Below are 18,138 nucleotides of genomic sequence, written 5' to 3'. Positions count from 1 at the left end.
AGTCCAAGGCCTGCCTGGGCTATGTAGCAAGTTTGAGACCAGCCTGTCAACTTAACAAGACCCATCTCAATCTAAAATTAAAAGGGACTGGGGTTTAGAATTTCTAGTGCTGTGATAAAACACCATGACCCAAAACAACTTGGGGAGCAAAGGATTTGTTTTGTTTACACTTCCACATCACAGTTCATCATCAGAGGAAGTCAGTCCAGAAACTTAAGCAGGCAGGAACTGATGCAGAAGCCATGGAGGAATGCTGCATACTGGGTTTCTCCATCTGCTTTCTTGTAGTATCTAGGACCGTCACCCACAACGAGATGTTACCTTCTGCATCAATCATTACTTTAAAAACAAGTTCCATTGGTTTGCCTAAAAACCAGTTTGGTGGTGGCATCTTCTCAATTGGGGTTCCTTCTTTCCAAAGGACTCTAGCTGATGTCAAATTGTCATACAACTAGTCATCACACACTGTGGGTGTAGTTCAGTAGTAGAATACTTGATTAGCATGTACAATACACTATATTCCATCTTCAGCACTGGATTAAAAATTTTGTAAGTGAGCCATGAATGGAATTGGATGAACAAATAGAGACAAATAACATACAATCAGAAAACTCTTCACCACTCTCATAACTCTGGAATGATGTCACAGTGAAAGTGGTCATTAAAATGCTGACAATGGCATCATTAGCAAGTCAACAGCAACAATTACCTGAGGTTACTCTTTCCTTATGTCAGGGAACTCATATGAAATGCATGGGTCTTCTTTACTTTTCATGACAACCTTATGAGATGAGTACTATATTATTAATTTTATTTTTAAGAGAAATAACCAAATATTTATATTCATTTAGTAATTCATCCAGGATCTCAGACCTATTAAGCAACAGTCCTTGGTGTTAAGTCCAGATAGTTTCACTTCAGAGCTTTGTTTTCAGGTAGGAGATTGTCTTGGAATGATTACAAATGCAGGTTAGGGTATGCTATCTGGAGAAAACTATACCAATGGAAATGGAGACAAGATGAGTTTTTTTTTTTTTAACTGATATGACAGCTATGGGAAAGCTGAACAAAGAATATCCAGAAACACAACCAATCCCACTTGTTCAGAGAACACAGTGAGTGCAAACAATGTACTGGTTGGGTAGAAGAGCACAAAAGAACTAGAAACCATGGAGTAGACAATACAAATAAACCACTTCAGGGGTCAAGGAACTACTAATAGTCCCCAAACTGACTGAATGTATAAGCATGTGGAGAATGACCATGAGATGCTGACTCCTGATAGTGAGTTTCTCTTCTCTCCCTATCATTTCCCTCTCTTGAGTCACTGCTATGCTCATCATTTCAGGATGCGGATAGGGCAGAAAAACAGAAACCATAGTTTTCTTAGTTTTTGTTTTCCAAACCCTGAAACCCAGACTAAATAAAAAATTACTGGCAGATCAAAAGAGTAATGACAAAACAAAACAATAAACAACCACCATCGCCACCTCCTGGTAAAAGTAAGAGGAGAAAATAAGCATCTTCAGAGAAACCAAGGATGATTCCCTGAACATGAGAGCCAGAATAAGGATGAGTCAACTGTGTGTGGGCTCCCCTAATGAGGGGGGATGACAATGCCATTAGCAGACATGAAGATAAGACACAACTTGAATAAGAGGGGAGTAAAGCCTTTCAAAGCTACCACATTTAATAAGGCTGCAAATATGACAGATGTAATGAATTGACTTCCATAAAGAGAACAAAATCTCAGTCCAATAACCCAATGGCCCCCAATGGAGGAGTTAGAGAAAGGGCTGGAGGAGCTGGAGGGGTTTGCAACATGTAGGAGGGACAACAATATCAACCAACCAGAACCCAGAGCTCTCAGGCATTAAGCCACCAACCAAAGAATACACATGGAGGGACCCATGGCTTCAGATGCATGTGTAGCAGAGGATGGCCTTGTTGGGCATCAATGGGAGGAGAGGCCCTTGGTTCTGTGAAGGCTTGATGTAGGGGAATGCCAGGGCAGTGAGGCAGGAGTGGGTGGGCAGGTGGGGGAGCACCCTCATAGAAGAAGGGGGTGGGGAAATGGAAGAGAGGGCTTATGGAGGGGAAACAGGGAAGGGAGATAACATTTGAAATGCAAATAAAGAAATCCAATAAAGGAAAAAAATATGAAAAAAGAGAAAGAAACCATGTCTTCCATTGTGTCACTCCCCAGGTACCACTCACTTTCCTTTCCAAATAATTAGAAATAAGCTGAAGGGAAAATTACCTCTAATAAAAGTTCTTAGGGTACTAGGCTTGGTGGGGCATGCCTCTAATTCCAGGACTTTAATCCCAGAGTCAGGCAGATCTCTGTGAGTTCAGGGCCAGCCTGGTCTACAGAACAAATTCTAGGACAGCCAGGACTGTTTCACAGAAAAACCTTGTTTCAAACAAGATAAAACAGATAAAATTCTTAGGTCAACCAATAGTGTGTGAAAATATTGTCAACATTATTATTCATCAGGGAAGTACAAATTGAAATCACTGGAAGATAGTACTTACTATCTCACCATAAAAGCAGAACAATGGTTAAAAATAATAAATGTTAGCAAGGATGTAAAGCAAGACTTTTATACCAGTAACATTTTATTTTTATGTAGCTGGAGAGATGGCTCAGTGGTTAAGATTGATCACTGACAACTCTTCCAGGGGAGCCCCGTTCAATTCCCAACACCTACATTGGTGGCTCACCACCATCTATAATTCTATATCCAGGGGATCTTGGCTTCTGGATTTGGTGGCCACTCTATAAATATGGTATATATTTATAGACTCACATGGAGGCAAAGCACTCATACACATAAGGATGAATTAAAAATTTAAATGTTTATTGCCTTATAATTACATTATATATATTATTTACAGTGAGAAACTAAACTATTAAACACATAAAATTAATTAAAAATTTAAATGTACATTCCCTTATAATTTTAAATATATGTTATATTTATTATCTCATTTATAGTGAAAATGAGAAATAGTAAAGGCACTAAAATCCAGCATTCAACCACCCCTGACTGCCTATTTGAGAACACTAATGAGATAAGTGGGCAACTGAGCTTTGTATGTTAAACCAAAGGGGATTTGAATACTCACAAGTTCTCTAACTCGTAAATATAAATATAAACTGGCTATTAGTGATATGAGAATGCTAAAATATGAACTATGTATCAGAATTTCAATTTATTTTTAGAAATACAAACATTTACTCTGGACTTCATAATTATTTTTGTGAAATCCATCCACTTTTGACTCACTTTGCTCCTCAGTGATATGTTATTTTAATATACACTCCATAATATATTCATCCATCATATTGATTTGTATTTAATTTAGTAAACATGTTTAAGTGGAAAAACAAACAAAAACAATTACATTAACATTTTATTTAAGCCTGTATACTAAACCATCTGTTTCATTCTGTAATCAATATTAACATGTTTCTCCTCCCTTTCTCAAAATCCAGTATGCATTGTACACTTACAGGACAACTCATCTTGAATTACTCTCTTTTAAGTGATCAATGGTAATATGTAGCTTATGGTTACTTTATTAGAAGATGATCTGAGGCATAGCTTATTTATGGAAATTTTTATATATAATTAACAGGATATCTAAAACTATCTTAAGGAGAGCAGTCCAGAGCACCAAAATTTTGCCTTTCCCAGGGTGCATGCTTGGGGAACTTTTGAGGTCTACAGAACTCTTGAGGAGAAAGTCAAGCCATAAGGATAATCAGCCTATACAACACACAATGAAGAAGAAGTCCATGATGAAAGCAACTGTCCTGTTTCCCCTAAAATCACTAGAAAACTCTCAGAAAACAAAAATTGAGTCAGGGTCTCTGGAACATAGAAGAGACATCAAACAACTGAGTCTGAGGGTTGCAGTAGAGTCCTGGATATGGAGACTTGAATCATTGAATCATAGTCCAAACATGGACTGGGCAAACTAGAGACTTGGCTGAGTCAGGCACTCAATGAAATGAATAGGGTCAGTCTAAAAACAACAACAATAACAACAACAACAACAAAAACAAAGCAAACAAAGAAACAACAGAAAAATCTTTGGCAAGGGCCAGGCCACCTACCCATAACACTTTTCCCACTTTTTCAAAAGCTACAATTTCTTTACGTCCTCTCTGAAGGCCGAGATGATGGTAGACTATGGAGCAGTTAAACGTAAGCATTTAAAGGTGAGCACAGGAGCCAGGCAGTGGTGGTACACGCCTTTAATTCTAACACTTGTGAGGCAGAGGCAGGCAGATTTCTGAGTTCAAAGCCAGCCTGGTCTACAGAGTGAGTTCCAGGACAACCAGAGCTACTCAGAGAAACCCTGTCTCAAAAAACAAAACAAATAATACCAAAACAAACAAACAAACAAAAGGGCAACACAGCCTCTTGACAACTCCTGAACTTCTCTGCCAGCTTTACCTTGGAGCAGGTAGCATTCTACTATCACCAGCTTTCTTGTTAGTATATACCTACCTCTCCTATCTCAAAAAGAAGATCCTATTTGCCTATATGCCCTAAGTCTCCTAAGTCTTCAGGTACATGCTGTAGAAGCTGGGAGGAAAGAAATGACTAGTCTACCTCAGTCCAAGGTCCACTTAGAACACAGGAGCTGCTTAAACCACAGAAAGACACGAGGATTCATTTGGAGGCAATTTACATAGGAGAATCTCTTGCCATCTACAGACACTAAACTTTCCAAATCGTTGCACCCAATTCTCCATTAAGACAAATTTGTTTCTATTTTATATGTGTAGATGTTTTGCCTGCATATATGTCCATGACCACTTGCATGCTAGTGCCCATGGTGGCCGGAAAGGGAGCATTAGTTCTCCTGGAACGGGAGTTTCAGATGGCTGTGAGCCACCATGATGGAATTGGGAATCAAACCTAGGTCTAACTAGCTTCCTCAACACTGAACCATCCCTTCAGCCCTGGAGTGAATTACTGACAGTGAGACAATTAGACAGATGGCTACTCTACTTCTTTTCCTCTTATGAAGATATCACCAGGAAGGGATGAGGACATGTCACAGTGGGTAAAGTACTTGTCACCCAGGTATGAGGCCCTGAGTTTGAACCACAGGCACTAAAAGTCTTGCATGGCCATGCATCTATAACATCAGCTCACTGGGGTGGAGACCAGGGATCTCTGAGCTCAGTGGGTAGCTAGCCTAGCTGAAACAGAGAAGCTTTGGTTTTAGTGAAGAGTCTAGATCAGAAAACAATATGGAGAGCAACTGAGGAAGACATATGTCAGCAACCCCAAGGCCCTGCATGCATACACTCCCATAAACAGGCATACTTATAACACGAGCAGGTACACTTCTATATACCACACACAAATAAATACATACAACATGAACAAATATGAAATAATTCACATCCAGGGCACATTAGAAGCATCAGAGTTGAAGGGAATACAATGGAGAGAGCAGCCTAGGGTATCAAGGACCATGTTGTGATATACACAGCACTTTAGTGGTGAGTTCCTTTAACTCACTCTGTTTCTACAACAGCATTATAATGAGAAGATACAAAAACTTACCTCACGATGCTGTGTTCTCTAGAGAGGCGTTGTGTTGTAACATTTGGAAGACTCAATGCATCATTACTAGCTTCTATAACGTGGATGCAATACTTTCCCAAATGTATTTTGATTCATACCTAGTGAATGAGCCCCAAACCTTGGAATTAGAAGATATGAGAACCAAAAAAAACAGGTCTTATCTCAAGTGAGTTGAGTTTATTTTTTTTTGTATCTTCCCCCCCACCCCGAGTTTATTTCTAGACATACAAAAATGAGTGTTTGATGGATAGGGATGAAAAGTAACTTCTTGTAAAGGGGACCCTAGGGCCCCTTTTACATACTGTCTTCCTAGACCTCAATGTTTTCAGAGGCTTTTAGGATCCATTAGCTACTGTCTATGATCTTGGCAAATTGAGGGCAAATTGCTGGCCTTACCCTTAGATTTCAGTGACTTTTACGGATCATATTTTGGAACTGTGTTCAGAAGTATTGATTTGAAAAGTAAAAAGTACTGAAAATATATCATAGATTACTGTATATTATTAAGACTTTGGTGATCCCCAATTACAAAAAAAATGACTTAGTACTGGTGATGGTAGAGAATAAGTGTGATGGCTTCTAAATTATCCTATAGAATTCTCCTTCAGAATTATCTGTGAAAGAGGATTTTAGAATGGCTACCTCTTCTGAATCCCATGCCAGCTTACCTAACTGGTCCGATGTGGCTCCATCCAGACCCTGCTTCCTGTCACCTGCTTCTATAAGGTGCATTTCCAGATGGTGTCTCTGTAATTATCTTCTCACTCCTTTCTTCTACAGGGCACTGACTCCCAGGATCCCTGAGTCCCTGAGAAGCTCATTAGTAACACACCTAGCATTTCCCCCTTTACCTTTCTGCCATGCTATTCTAAACCACCTGTCTACATAAACTATGTTAACAGTGAGAAGTCTGGGTTCATTCCAATTCTAACATTCTCAGGAATGCTTCACTTAACCTCCATGGTCTTTGTTCCTAATTATTTTCATTGACTTCTGTAGTAAAGGGACACACAGAAATGAAAGCAACGATGACTTCCAGATCTTATAACTTTTTCACACTAAAACCCACTGAAATGTGTATATTGTGTGCTAGGTGAATTATTTGTCAATAAAGACTTTGTTAAAAAAAAAAAACCGGAGTATTAGTACCAAACACTGTACCACTTGATACATTGCCTTGTATTATTCAGTCTCTGTCTCTCTGTCTCTCTCTCTGTGGGTATGGGTGTGTGTGGGTATGTGGTGCGTGTGTGTGTGTGTGTGTGTGTGTGTCTGTGTGTGTGGTATGGGTGTATGGGTATTGGTGTGGGTGTATGTGGGTATGGGTGTGTGTGTGTATGGATGAGTGTGGGTATGGATGTGTGTGTGTAGGTGTGTGTGGGGGGGTATGGGTGTGTGAATTCTCTTTTCTTTGGCTAGACTTTAAGTTCTGTGATATGAGTAATGTGTTGATTGATCCACGTAAGACCTTCTTCTATTCATTGGTTTGTCTTATCATTTCTGTGAGATAATTATGATGTAACTACTATGTGCAATGCAGTGAGTCACATGCTATGGTGGGAAACAGCAGCCAAGGAAACCTGATTTCTGGCCTTGGAAGTCTCCAATCTAGCAATTATAAAGGACTACCCACCTGCCTACTAATCAGTTACGGTTTCTTACTAGTAACTTACTAGTAAAAGCAATGAAATACGTGGTGCAGTATTATCAAGGGGACTTAATTTATTTACTGATTTAGGGAAGGTATCCCTGTTTTCTTTATTATTTTTCTTCTATTATTATTTAATTTATAATATTGTATCTTTTTTTTGTTCTTTTTACTCCTTCCAAACCCTCCCATATAAACCACCTTGGTTTCTTTCAAATTTAATGCCTCCATTTTATTAATTGTTGATACATGAATATTTGGAACAAATTTACATTTGGAAAAGCTCAGAGGTTATCAAGAACTTAAAGAAAATGTACAAAGTAAGGGAAATTTATGGTTCCTGAGGTGTTTTGTGTATGCTAGAACAGTGCCCAAATGGGAAGGGAAACCTGAGCGACAAACCTGGAGAGGCTGGCACTATTTGAGTATGAAGACACATACTTATTTATATATATTTTTAGCACATTCTCTATTACTCTTTATGGCGAATAAAGGGAAGACATTTGAGGCCAGAAGCAAGGAGCCTACTGGGAGCCAAGAGTAAAGTTGTTGTTGTTGTTGGCTTAAACTTCTAAACTGGCAGTACATACAACCTACTGTTGGTATTGATAACATACTACCTGATCAGCCTTGGTAGTGAAGATAAAAGAACTGATTGAGAACTTGTTAGGACTTAGAATTCAGAACTCGGTGGTCTGTATCCAGAAGGAGAAGGTGAGTACATCTGTGTTGATGCATTTCATCCATCCATTCATCTACACAGTTCTGTGCTCACACTTCAGTCAAGTTCACACATCCTGTGATCACACTCATTGGAAGAGATCCTTTTCCTCTGCCTGTGTTCTTGTCCTGCCACTTCTCTTCCAAAATATTTACACTATTGATGGAACTTTAAAAGAAAGCTCTTGTTTAGATTATTAAGTTATTCATTTCTAGTGTCATTTTAATTTGAATTTTCTTTAGTTATCCTATGTATTGTATTTTATTTTCACATCTGATGTCATTTTCCATATTTCTTTATACTACATCTCAATTTTAAAGCATATTCATGTTTTTTGAGTTGTTAAATATACTTATCATTCTTTTAAGTTCTTTATTAAAACATTTATATAAAATTGTATGTAAAAATAAGCAATTCTTAAACAATTTATACTATTAAAAATGAAGCATCATTTTCAATTGTTTTATATCTATATATCTATATATACCACATACAGACACACACACAAGCACACATGCACACACACACAGAGTCATATATAACTATCATATGGTAAATTTGAGGAGCCTCCATTCTTACTTATTTAGTAATTGTTTTATTTGTAGAAAATAAAATGCAATTACATAATTTTTTCTTCCTTCTTCAAAAGTCTTCTTTTGTTCTTTCTAAATACATGTGCTATTTTTTCAAAAATATTTATTCCTAAATATATAAATATAATCTGTTCAGTGCACATATTTGTACTTAGACAATTTCAGGGCTGACCTTTTGGTATTGTGTCACCCACTGGGGACATATTCCCTAGGGAGAATATTTCACCCACTCTCAGTATTCCTTATGTACCTATAGTTCTTTTTCTGGATTGAGGCCCCATGAGATTTTTTTTCCCCTTCCACATTAGCATGTCTGTTGTCTTGGATCAGTCCATGTTGATAGGAGTATGGGTATAGCTTTTTTTTTCCTGACATTTCTAAGAGACACAATTTCAATTCCTGTTTCTTTGGAACTTACAGTTTTGTATTTTGTCAGCAGACCTTATGTAAAGAAGTTGTGCTGTAGATCTGTCAGTTGGGACTGAGCATCACAGTATCAAGTGTTCTCTGCATTTTGATTGGTTTTTTTTTTGTGTGTGTGTGTGTGTGTGTGTGTGTGTGTTTAAATGATCTCACGTCCTTAACCAGAATCAGGAATCAGAGAGAAGGAACTAGAATTTATATGAGGCTTTAAGCTCTTCAAGCCTTACCCCAGTGATATACTTCCTCTGGTAAGACTGCAGTATCCCATATCCTCTCAAAACTGTGAGTACCACCAACTGGGTACCAAGTCTTCAAGTTCTTGAGCCTTCAGGGCACATTTCCTATCAAAATCACTGTAATCACCAACACTTAGTTACCAAACCAGGATCTCCAGATATGGTTGGTGGAAATGAAAACCAGGCCAGATGGAGGGATCTCAGCAAGAATGAGACAAGTTTATTCCAGGCAATATTTTTATATACTTATCAAAACAGATTACAATGGTGATTGCTATGGTATAATGAAAATTGCAAGCTAGGCAAGGTGTATAAGACCAATGTCTAACACTAATAGTTTAACCAAGTTCTGAGGGAATGCCTTGGTCTCTCAGGAACTGAAAGGCACACAGTGCCCCAGGATCCATGGACTCTAACATGTTAAACTTATGACACATGTCCCCAAAGCACCTAGACTAGGCCAATACTATGATTCCTTGAAAATCACCACATTCCATTCACCAGCCACCACAGGCTCATGACTATATAATAATGTGTGATGTAGTTAGTTCAACTTTAATAGTATCCATCGTCTTTTACAGTATCATTACTGCTTAAAAGAAAAAAGTAACTTCTGAAACTCAAAGGGCTCTTGTAAGTATAATCCCTTCTTAAGTAAAAACGAAACAAAACAAAAACCCATAGGAATAAAAACAAAAGCAAAAACAAAAACAAACAAGCATACAAGCAAGCAAGCAAGCAAGCAAACAAAGCCTCAGAAACTCAAAACAGGAAAAAAATACCTCCAATATGTATTGGAATTGAGAGTTCATTAACATTTCAATGGAGAGGAATGGGGACCTACTAAAGAAACAAGGAATATAACAACAGCAAAACCCAGAGAGGCCAAAACCCAAATTCTGTAGCTCCACGTCTGAGGATTCACTTTCAAAGGGTTTACATCGCTCTGCCTCTCCAGATTTTTAGATGGCTCTGCCTCTCCAGATTTTATGCCTGCAGCGTACATCTTTTCTTGTGGTCTGTTTCCACTCATTATGCAAAGCTGTTGTTGGCCAATGTCTCATTGTTCTGGCATCTAGGGGGTCTCTGCTAAAACACAAGATTATTTTATAGCTTCATCCAGTGGCCTCATACAATCTCTTGCCCTCTCAGAGCCTTCAAGCACGGGCCACACTGCCATGTGCTACATGTCATTGGTGGCTCCCCGAAATCATGGAGGAATAATCCATGAACCCTTCACTCTCAAATCTTTCATGTTTCTAATGACAACACTATGTTGATGGAATTGCCAACTTCAGCTGTTGGCTTGAGATGGAGCCTGGCCTCTTTGAATCACTGTTATATTCTCTTTTCATGTTGAAAGCTTAGCTAAGATGAGTCTTTCCCTGGTGTCATCCTTCCTGCTCAGATGAGGAGGCATCCTGGGACACAGAAATCCAGGAAGGACACAGCTCTGAGGGGAGAAGATATCCATTGCAATGGTATCCTGAGTGATGGGGACCCAGGAACCACACAGCTTTTTGTTGAGGCAGTGTCTCAAAGGAAGGGTATCCTGAGACGTGGGGTCCCAGAAAACACATTGCTCTGAGAGGAAACCTCCTCAGCAGAAGTGTTGCAGCTCCCAGGGGAGGGTGTGCCCAGCTGAGCTGAGGAGCCCAAGAGCCTCAGTTCTGCTTCATCTCTTTGCTTTGGATTTTTGCTTTAGGTTTCTTCCAGTGGCAGAATCATATCTGGCCGCAAGTTTCATAAGAGATTTTTTTGGGGAGGGACAAATCCAAGGTTGGATGTTTCTGCTCCTGGGAAAAGACAGCGTGGAGTTTGACACTAGGCAGGGCTTATACAGAATTTCTTAGAGGGTGGAGATTTTCAGAGCAGAGTTCCAGTTTGAAGATTGGTGAGATTTCAATTCCTAAGCTTAGAGAGCTCAGGAATTGGTGAAAATTTCTATTTAGGGATTGGTGGGTTTCTGTGGGAATCTCAGGAATGGGTGAGTTTTCCTGTTCAGACATCCACTAAAATTTGCACAATCTGAGAAGGGCCCTACTGGGGGGCTGGAGATGGGCTTTGTGACATTTACAGAGGCTGTCAATGCTGTTATGACAATTAGAGAGGTCTGGAGGAGGTACCCAGCTTGCTGGAGATCCTCAAACAGAGAGGCCTGTTCACTTTCTTGCCTTGATGGTTTACAAAGTTTACAAAGTTACAAAGCATACAAAGTTTTTAAAGGGAGTCCTCAGCAGGGAGTGCAGCCTTTTCCTAGCTCTTGAGTTCGTGTGAATAACCAGTCTCGGCCACTACTTGCTTTTATATGTAGAAGAAAGTAAACATTTCAAACAATTCAAAGTTCCAAAAGAGCAAATGAGCACAAGAGCAGCATCCTTTAAAATGGAACTTTCTATAAACCTCTAGCTCTTGCCTCATTATTGGAGGAGAAAATTAACAGGTCATGGATATGATAATTCACAGTAAAATACAAAATACAACCTGGTAGTGACAGTGTTATAAAAACTGATTTAGGGCCAGGGTATCATAAAACTATAACAAAGACATGGGGGGAAATAATTAGATATAAAATTGTGGAATAGTTTGAGGAGTATTGTTATTAGCTCTTCTTTGAATGTCTGATAGAATTTAGCACTATTAACAACTGGCCCTGGCTCTTTTCCGATTGGGAGGGTTTTATTGCCTGCTTCTATTTTTTTTTTTAAGGAGTTATTGGACTGTTTAGTTAACCTGATCTTGATTTAATTTTGATATGCGGTATCTGTCTAAAAAATCATTCATTTTTTTCTAGATTTTCCAGTTTTGTTGAGTATAGGCTTTTGTAGTAAGATACGGCGTTATATATTTCCTCATTGTTTGTTATTATGTCTCCCTTTCCATTTATGATTTTATTAATTTGGATACTGTCTCTGTACCCATTAGTTAGTTTGGCTAAGGGTTTATCTAGCCTGTTGATTTTTTTTCAAAGAACCAACTCTTGGATTTGTTAATTCTTTGTATTGTTCTCTCTGTTTCTAATTAGTAGATTTTAGTCCTGAGTTTGACTATTTCCTGCTGTCTACTCCTCTTGGTTATGTTTGATTCTTTCTGTTCTAGAGCTTTCAGGTGTTTCTAGTATGGGATCTCTCCAATGTGTTTATGAAGGCACCCTCTCAGAGGCAAAGGGGAGAGGTGATGGAGGGAAGAACTCTGCAAGGGGGCAATGGGAAGAAGGGCAATATTTGGAATGTGATAATACATGTAAACAAATAAAACAACAATAAAAATAAAACTGATACATAGAAAAAGAATTCTGGTCAAAAATGACAATATCTGAGGACTTATTTTAATGATGTATAGAATGTAGATGTTATTTAGGAATGTCATTCCTTAATGACATCTAAACCATAGTTTAAGAATTCTTATGCAGTAATTTTTTAGTATCAAAAAGACATGAAAGACATAAAGCTGGTTTATGGGAACACCAGAGTATGCCAGCATGTTGTTTAGTAGATTCAGAATGAAAGACATTGGCGAAGCAAGTTCAAGAAAACATTGTTCATTGTGTACAATCCCTCTGAGTTGCACACCACCAGGCGGCCTGGGAAACTCTCCGAATGTGATGCTTGAGACAGCCATAGAGCAGCTTTTTCCAGGAAACACTCCACTTCCACCTGATGTTTGGCAGTTTGATTGGGGTGGGGAAGGTATCTCTTTGTTAAATTAGAGTTTTCTACCAATGAATCTTGATACCCCTGAAATAGAGTAGCTTTTCGTGCATTGTGTATGTAAAGAAACAACTGATAAGTCCTATCAGAGTAGGGTTATAGTTAAAAGCACATTTTACATATTAAATAATTAATAGAATGCTCCTTTTAAAAGGTAGCCTACTTTTTATACTTGATTATGTTATAAAGAAATCTGAAAGATGATTATCATAGTCAAAAGATAGCTTTCTTTTGAAGCACTCTTTTTAGGGCTCCCTTCATGTCTCTGTTCCTCAGGCTGTAGATGAAGGGGTTCAGCATGGGAGTCACCACAGTGTACATCATAGACATGACAGTGTCCTTTAGAGTAGAATTATTAACAGATGGACATAAGTAGAGGCCAATAATTGTCCCATAGAACAGTGACACCACAGACAGATGAGAACCACAAGTGGAGAAGACCTTGTGGATACCTCGAGTTGAAGGGACCTTGAGGATGGAGGAGATGATGCGTGCATAAGATACTATGATGAGTAGAAATGGAAGTATAACAACGAGCCCTCCTATGATCAATACCACCAACTCATTAATGTGAATATCAGAGCAGGCCAGCTTCAGGAGAGCAGACAGATCACAGAAAAAATGGGGGATCACATTGTTATCACAGAAAGATAACCTAGTTAAGAGCAAAGTGTGCACCATGGCATGGGATGTGGTCAGAACCCAGGACAGCAGCACCAGACTCACACAGAGCTTGGGGCTCATGATGCTGGTATAATGAAGAGGAAAGCAGATGGCCACATAGCGGTCATAGGCCATGGCCACAAGGAGGAAGCTCTCAAGGTCTGCAAAAAACAGAAAAAAGTACATTTGTGCCAGGCAGCCTTCATAGGGGATGGATGGAACTTGGCTCTGCATGTTCAGCAGCAACTTGGGCATTGTTACAGAGGAAAAGCAGAGATCAGAGAAGGACAAGTTGCTGAGGAACAAATACATGGGCGTGTGGAGATGGGAGTCCAGTCTAATGACGACAATGATGATGAGGTTCCCCAGGACAGTGGTGAGGTACATGGCCAGGAACAGGACATAGAACAGGTGCTGGTGCTCTAGGGGTATGGGTAGGCCCAGGAGGAGGAACTGGGAGATGGCAGTCTGGTTGTTTACAGGCATAATCTTTCCGTAATATCTGTGAGGAAAATAGTTGGATGGCTCAAAATTTTACATTAAAATGAACATATTTGAAAAAGTATTTTATAATTAATCACATAGTCTTCATATTATCTCTGTATTCTAAGTAGCTAGAGTTTCTATTTCAGCAAGTAATTTAATTCTCTGTTTTTATTTTAAAGCATGCTTCAGTATTCCATCCTTTAAATCCTACTCTGATCTAAGGCATAAAATGTATTGGCTTTTCTCTTGTCAGTTGGTTATGTGGGCTCAGTGATTATGAGTTGGTTTAGCTCTTTCAGTTTCTCTCATCTCAGTGTTCTCTAGGCTTCAGTGAAGATGGTCTTATTTTATGATTACATATCTATGCCAATAAGAACTTCATGTCCTCAAATAGCTTAGATTACAATTTCAGTCTCAGATTGGATTTCTACCTTCTCCTCAAAAACTGATGTCTAAAAATGAATGATTTTTTTCCTTAAAATGTGGTGCAGGTATTACACCCCCAGCAAATTCTAAATAAAACTTACACCTTTGCAAAGTTCAAATAAAACCCCCATCTTCAGCTTGTTTCTCCTCTTTGTCAAGAATCCATGACCAATGGAGAAATTTGAGGGTTTTATTTTATTTGTTCATTTCTCTTACTATCCATGCCCCATTTTATATGTCCTATAAATCCTGGACTACGTTTATTCTTCAACTAATGTTTGTCCTAAATATTACTACTCTACAGAAGAATAGCATCTCACTTGTACTATTGGAACCACCCCTCAGTTCACCCCACTGATTCTGAACCTCAACATTTTTCTCAGTTTTCTTTGATCTTTATATGTCAAATAAAAATCCAGTCATCCCTTCTTGCTAATGAATTGTTTGTTGGATTCTAAGTGCTTGTATGATAAAATCTGAATTTCTTCAGGGGCACATGTGCCTACATCCACAGTTACACTGGTCATACAATATGCACAAATTCCATTGTCCATTTATCATGAATTTTAATGGCTGTCTCTCAATGCTCTGAGTTTCTGACATGGAGTTTCATCTGCCTAACAATTTCTTTTCATTACTGCTGTTCACCTGGATTACCATTTATCCTTCAGGCACAGTACCTGTGGCTTTCTGAGATAAATCTCCCAAGTCTGTCTGGATACTTGCTGCCATTTTCCCAATATGTATAGTATTTATCCTACAGTAGTCAATGCCCTAATCAGATGTGTATAATGGACTTCCCAGAATTTGTAAGCTTAGTTCTGGAAAGTCATGTGTGTCTTCATCCTGCAATGTTGACACCCTTCTTACTGACTACATTAACCAATATGCCATTAATATTATCAGCTGCCTTTTGTACTTGGAAATGTACCCATGAACTTTTAAAGAAACCAATGTGCTATCAAACTAGAGTAACTACTGCTGTCAATGCTTCCCTCAATAAGAATTCCTAGTCTTAATGTGAGTGAAAACTCACCAGGATATTTTATTAAAATGTTGATATCATCCATCAATTAAAACATTACATTTTTATTCACACCTGGAGAAATTTATTTGCTGTGGTAAATGACTGAGTTACCTTTGAATTTATAGTTCATTACGTCCTTCAGAAGGATAGAAGAGCATTCTTGAGGGAAAGTCGGTACAAAAATATTGAAGTCTTTTTTGATGGCTTTAAAATAAAACAAAGTTTTAGAAGTACTGCATGAAACCTGTATGAATTACACAACTTTTGTTATACCGAAGTGATAGAGACTGATGAGAATATAGCATACAGTGATATTAACTAATATTATCAAAAAAACATACCTGGAAACCAATAGGGAAAATGCTTGTAGACAGATAGGAAGACTTGAAAGTCAGAGAGAGATAGAATAGAGAAATTATACAATTAAAACTCAACACTGCAGAACATCTTATAACTTGGGAAATGAGGATTTTGGGTAAGATGGACATTAAAGGCAATTAGTCACCACTATTCCAAACTCACCTAGGATTTCTTCAAGTGACTATATGAGGCCAGCTAGAGATATTAATCCCATTATTAATTATAGGCTTGTAAAGTATCACTTTTATGGTCATACTCTGTGTACATTCCTAGCTCATATCTGCTGGTCTCCTCACCCCTGGGCCTAAGGGAATCTGCACCCAGAGGAGTCCAGCTCCTAGAATAACTTATCGAAGTAATTAGCAACTTTGTAGGACCAATTAAGGGTTCTGTAATAGTAACTGGTTACAACCCTGATCACACCTGGATATATTTAGGGGGAAGATGGAGATGGCATAAAACTCATGGATGTGTGTGTATTCTTTGTTTCCCTTGGTACTGGCACTAACTTCACATGCCAAGAACCTACTTTTTGGAGGGTGAACATGTTTCTGGAAAACTCATAAAATATTTAAGCACCAAACTGTGCATGATGAAATATATGGGAAGTATAAAAATTCATACAAGAATCCATTAATTTTGTGGTAGCATGCTACCATGAAAAGCACATGCTTTAGAAAAATTTCTAGGTGACTACTCTCAATACAATACAACTTGGTATAAACAGGTCATAGAAAAGATATACAAAGGTCATGTGTATATGAATTAATTTTGTATATATGTCAATAAATTTAAAAAACTCCCTCAAATAATGTTAAATTATTTGTTATGTAAATGTCTTTTAAGAGCCTAGCTCTTCACTCCCATTGTTGTTTTTGAGTCCCTACCTTTCTTTTTTTAAGTTTTATTGCATTATAATGAGAAAAGTTACATGATTTCAATTTATCTGAATTTGTTAACATTTAAAAACATATTTTAAGTAAATAAAAAATCACATTATTATTTTCCTTTTGTACCCCAACTCCTCCCAGAGAACCCCCTTCAATACCTACAATATCTTTGTCATAGTCTTTAAAATTTATAAAATATTATAACAATAAAAATGAGTATTATAAAAGTTGTTTGATATAAAACAATCAATTTAACAGTCTTATGTAGATGCTTGTCTTTGATAATACTGAAAATACATACGTTTCTCAATATAAATTTTAAATAACTCCAAATGTATTAACTATATTTCAAAATAATGCATCACTATAAATATTTTCTTAAATTAGCATAAATATATAAAGTATTTTTGTTTGTTTTACATTTAGTAGAACTTAACATCTTGGCTCTTACTGTAGTAACTTGATACAAGAGTTACAAATGTCAAGCAAAACATTCAGTCTTACTCTTTGTTGTTCTCTTACAAAACCCCTCCCAATTTAATTGTCTACATTTCTTTTGGGTATATAAATACTTTTAAAATATGTAAGCTGTTCCGAAAACCATAGTATAGTATAAAAACATGAAATAAACAATACTACTAATAAAGGGGCTGAGATAGGAGAAGCAATATCTCAATACCATTATGTTGTATACAGCAAGACATTGTCACGTACAAACAAGCTGAAAGTGTATATGAATTATATAATATTGGATCTATTTCTCCAATTACCAAATTATAAATGCCATTGGATGACAGTCAGTAAATTTCTAATGTCTCATATTTTTGGATTTCAATTGATTAGGATATGTTGGTAGTATTACTTTTCATATTAAAATATTAAGAAAAAATAATTGATACTTCAAAAAAATTGTTTTTGTTATAAGAGGTGGAATTAGGTTTGTGTGGATTTATTGAAAGATTACTTTCTTGCTTTTTCTAGGGTGTAGTTTTGCTCCTTATGTTGGTGTTTTCCATCTATTATCCTTTGTAGGGCTGGATTTGTGGAAAGATATTGTGTAAATTTTGTTTTGTCATGGAATATCTTGTTTTCTCCATGTATGGTTATTGAGAGTTTTGCTGGGTATAGTAGCCTGGGCTGGCATTTGTGTTCTTGTAGGGTCTATATGACATCTGCTCAGGATCTTCTAGCTTTCATAGTCTCTGGGTTAGGAGCTTTTTGGTTTTTGCATTTTCTTTGACCGTTGTGTCAATATTTTCTATGGTGTCTTTTACTCCTGAGATTCTCTCTTCTATCTCTTGTATTCTGTTGGTGATGCTTGCATCTACGACTCCTGATTTCTT

At 37.6% G+C, this 18,138-nt stretch overlaps 2 protein-coding genes across 2 annotated transcripts in view; one reads left to right on the top strand and one right to left on the bottom strand.

Annotated features, from left to right (window-relative positions):
• The window catches only part of LOC116077214 (olfactory receptor 1L4-like), a 61,224-nt gene that overhangs the window by 23,679 nt on the left and 19,407 nt on the right, over positions 1–18,138 (top strand). The gene's annotated exons all lie outside the window — the stretch shown is intronic.
• LOC116077217 (olfactory receptor 1468-like) lies at positions 13,157–14,092 on the bottom strand. The gene has a single exon (XM_031351600.1). The coding sequence runs from the start codon at positions 14,090–14,092 to the stop codon at positions 13,157–13,159; it is 936 nt and encodes a 311-aa protein (XP_031207460.1).

Source organism: Mastomys coucha, unplaced genomic scaffold (genome assembly GCF_008632895.1).
Source record: "Mastomys coucha isolate ucsf_1 unplaced genomic scaffold, UCSF_Mcou_1 pScaffold5, whole genome shotgun sequence".
Classification (NCBI taxonomy): domain Eukaryota; kingdom Metazoa; phylum Chordata; class Mammalia; order Rodentia; family Muridae; genus Mastomys; species Mastomys coucha.
Note: the sequence above shows the minus strand (reverse complement) of the source record. Positions and strands in the feature narration are given on the sequence as shown.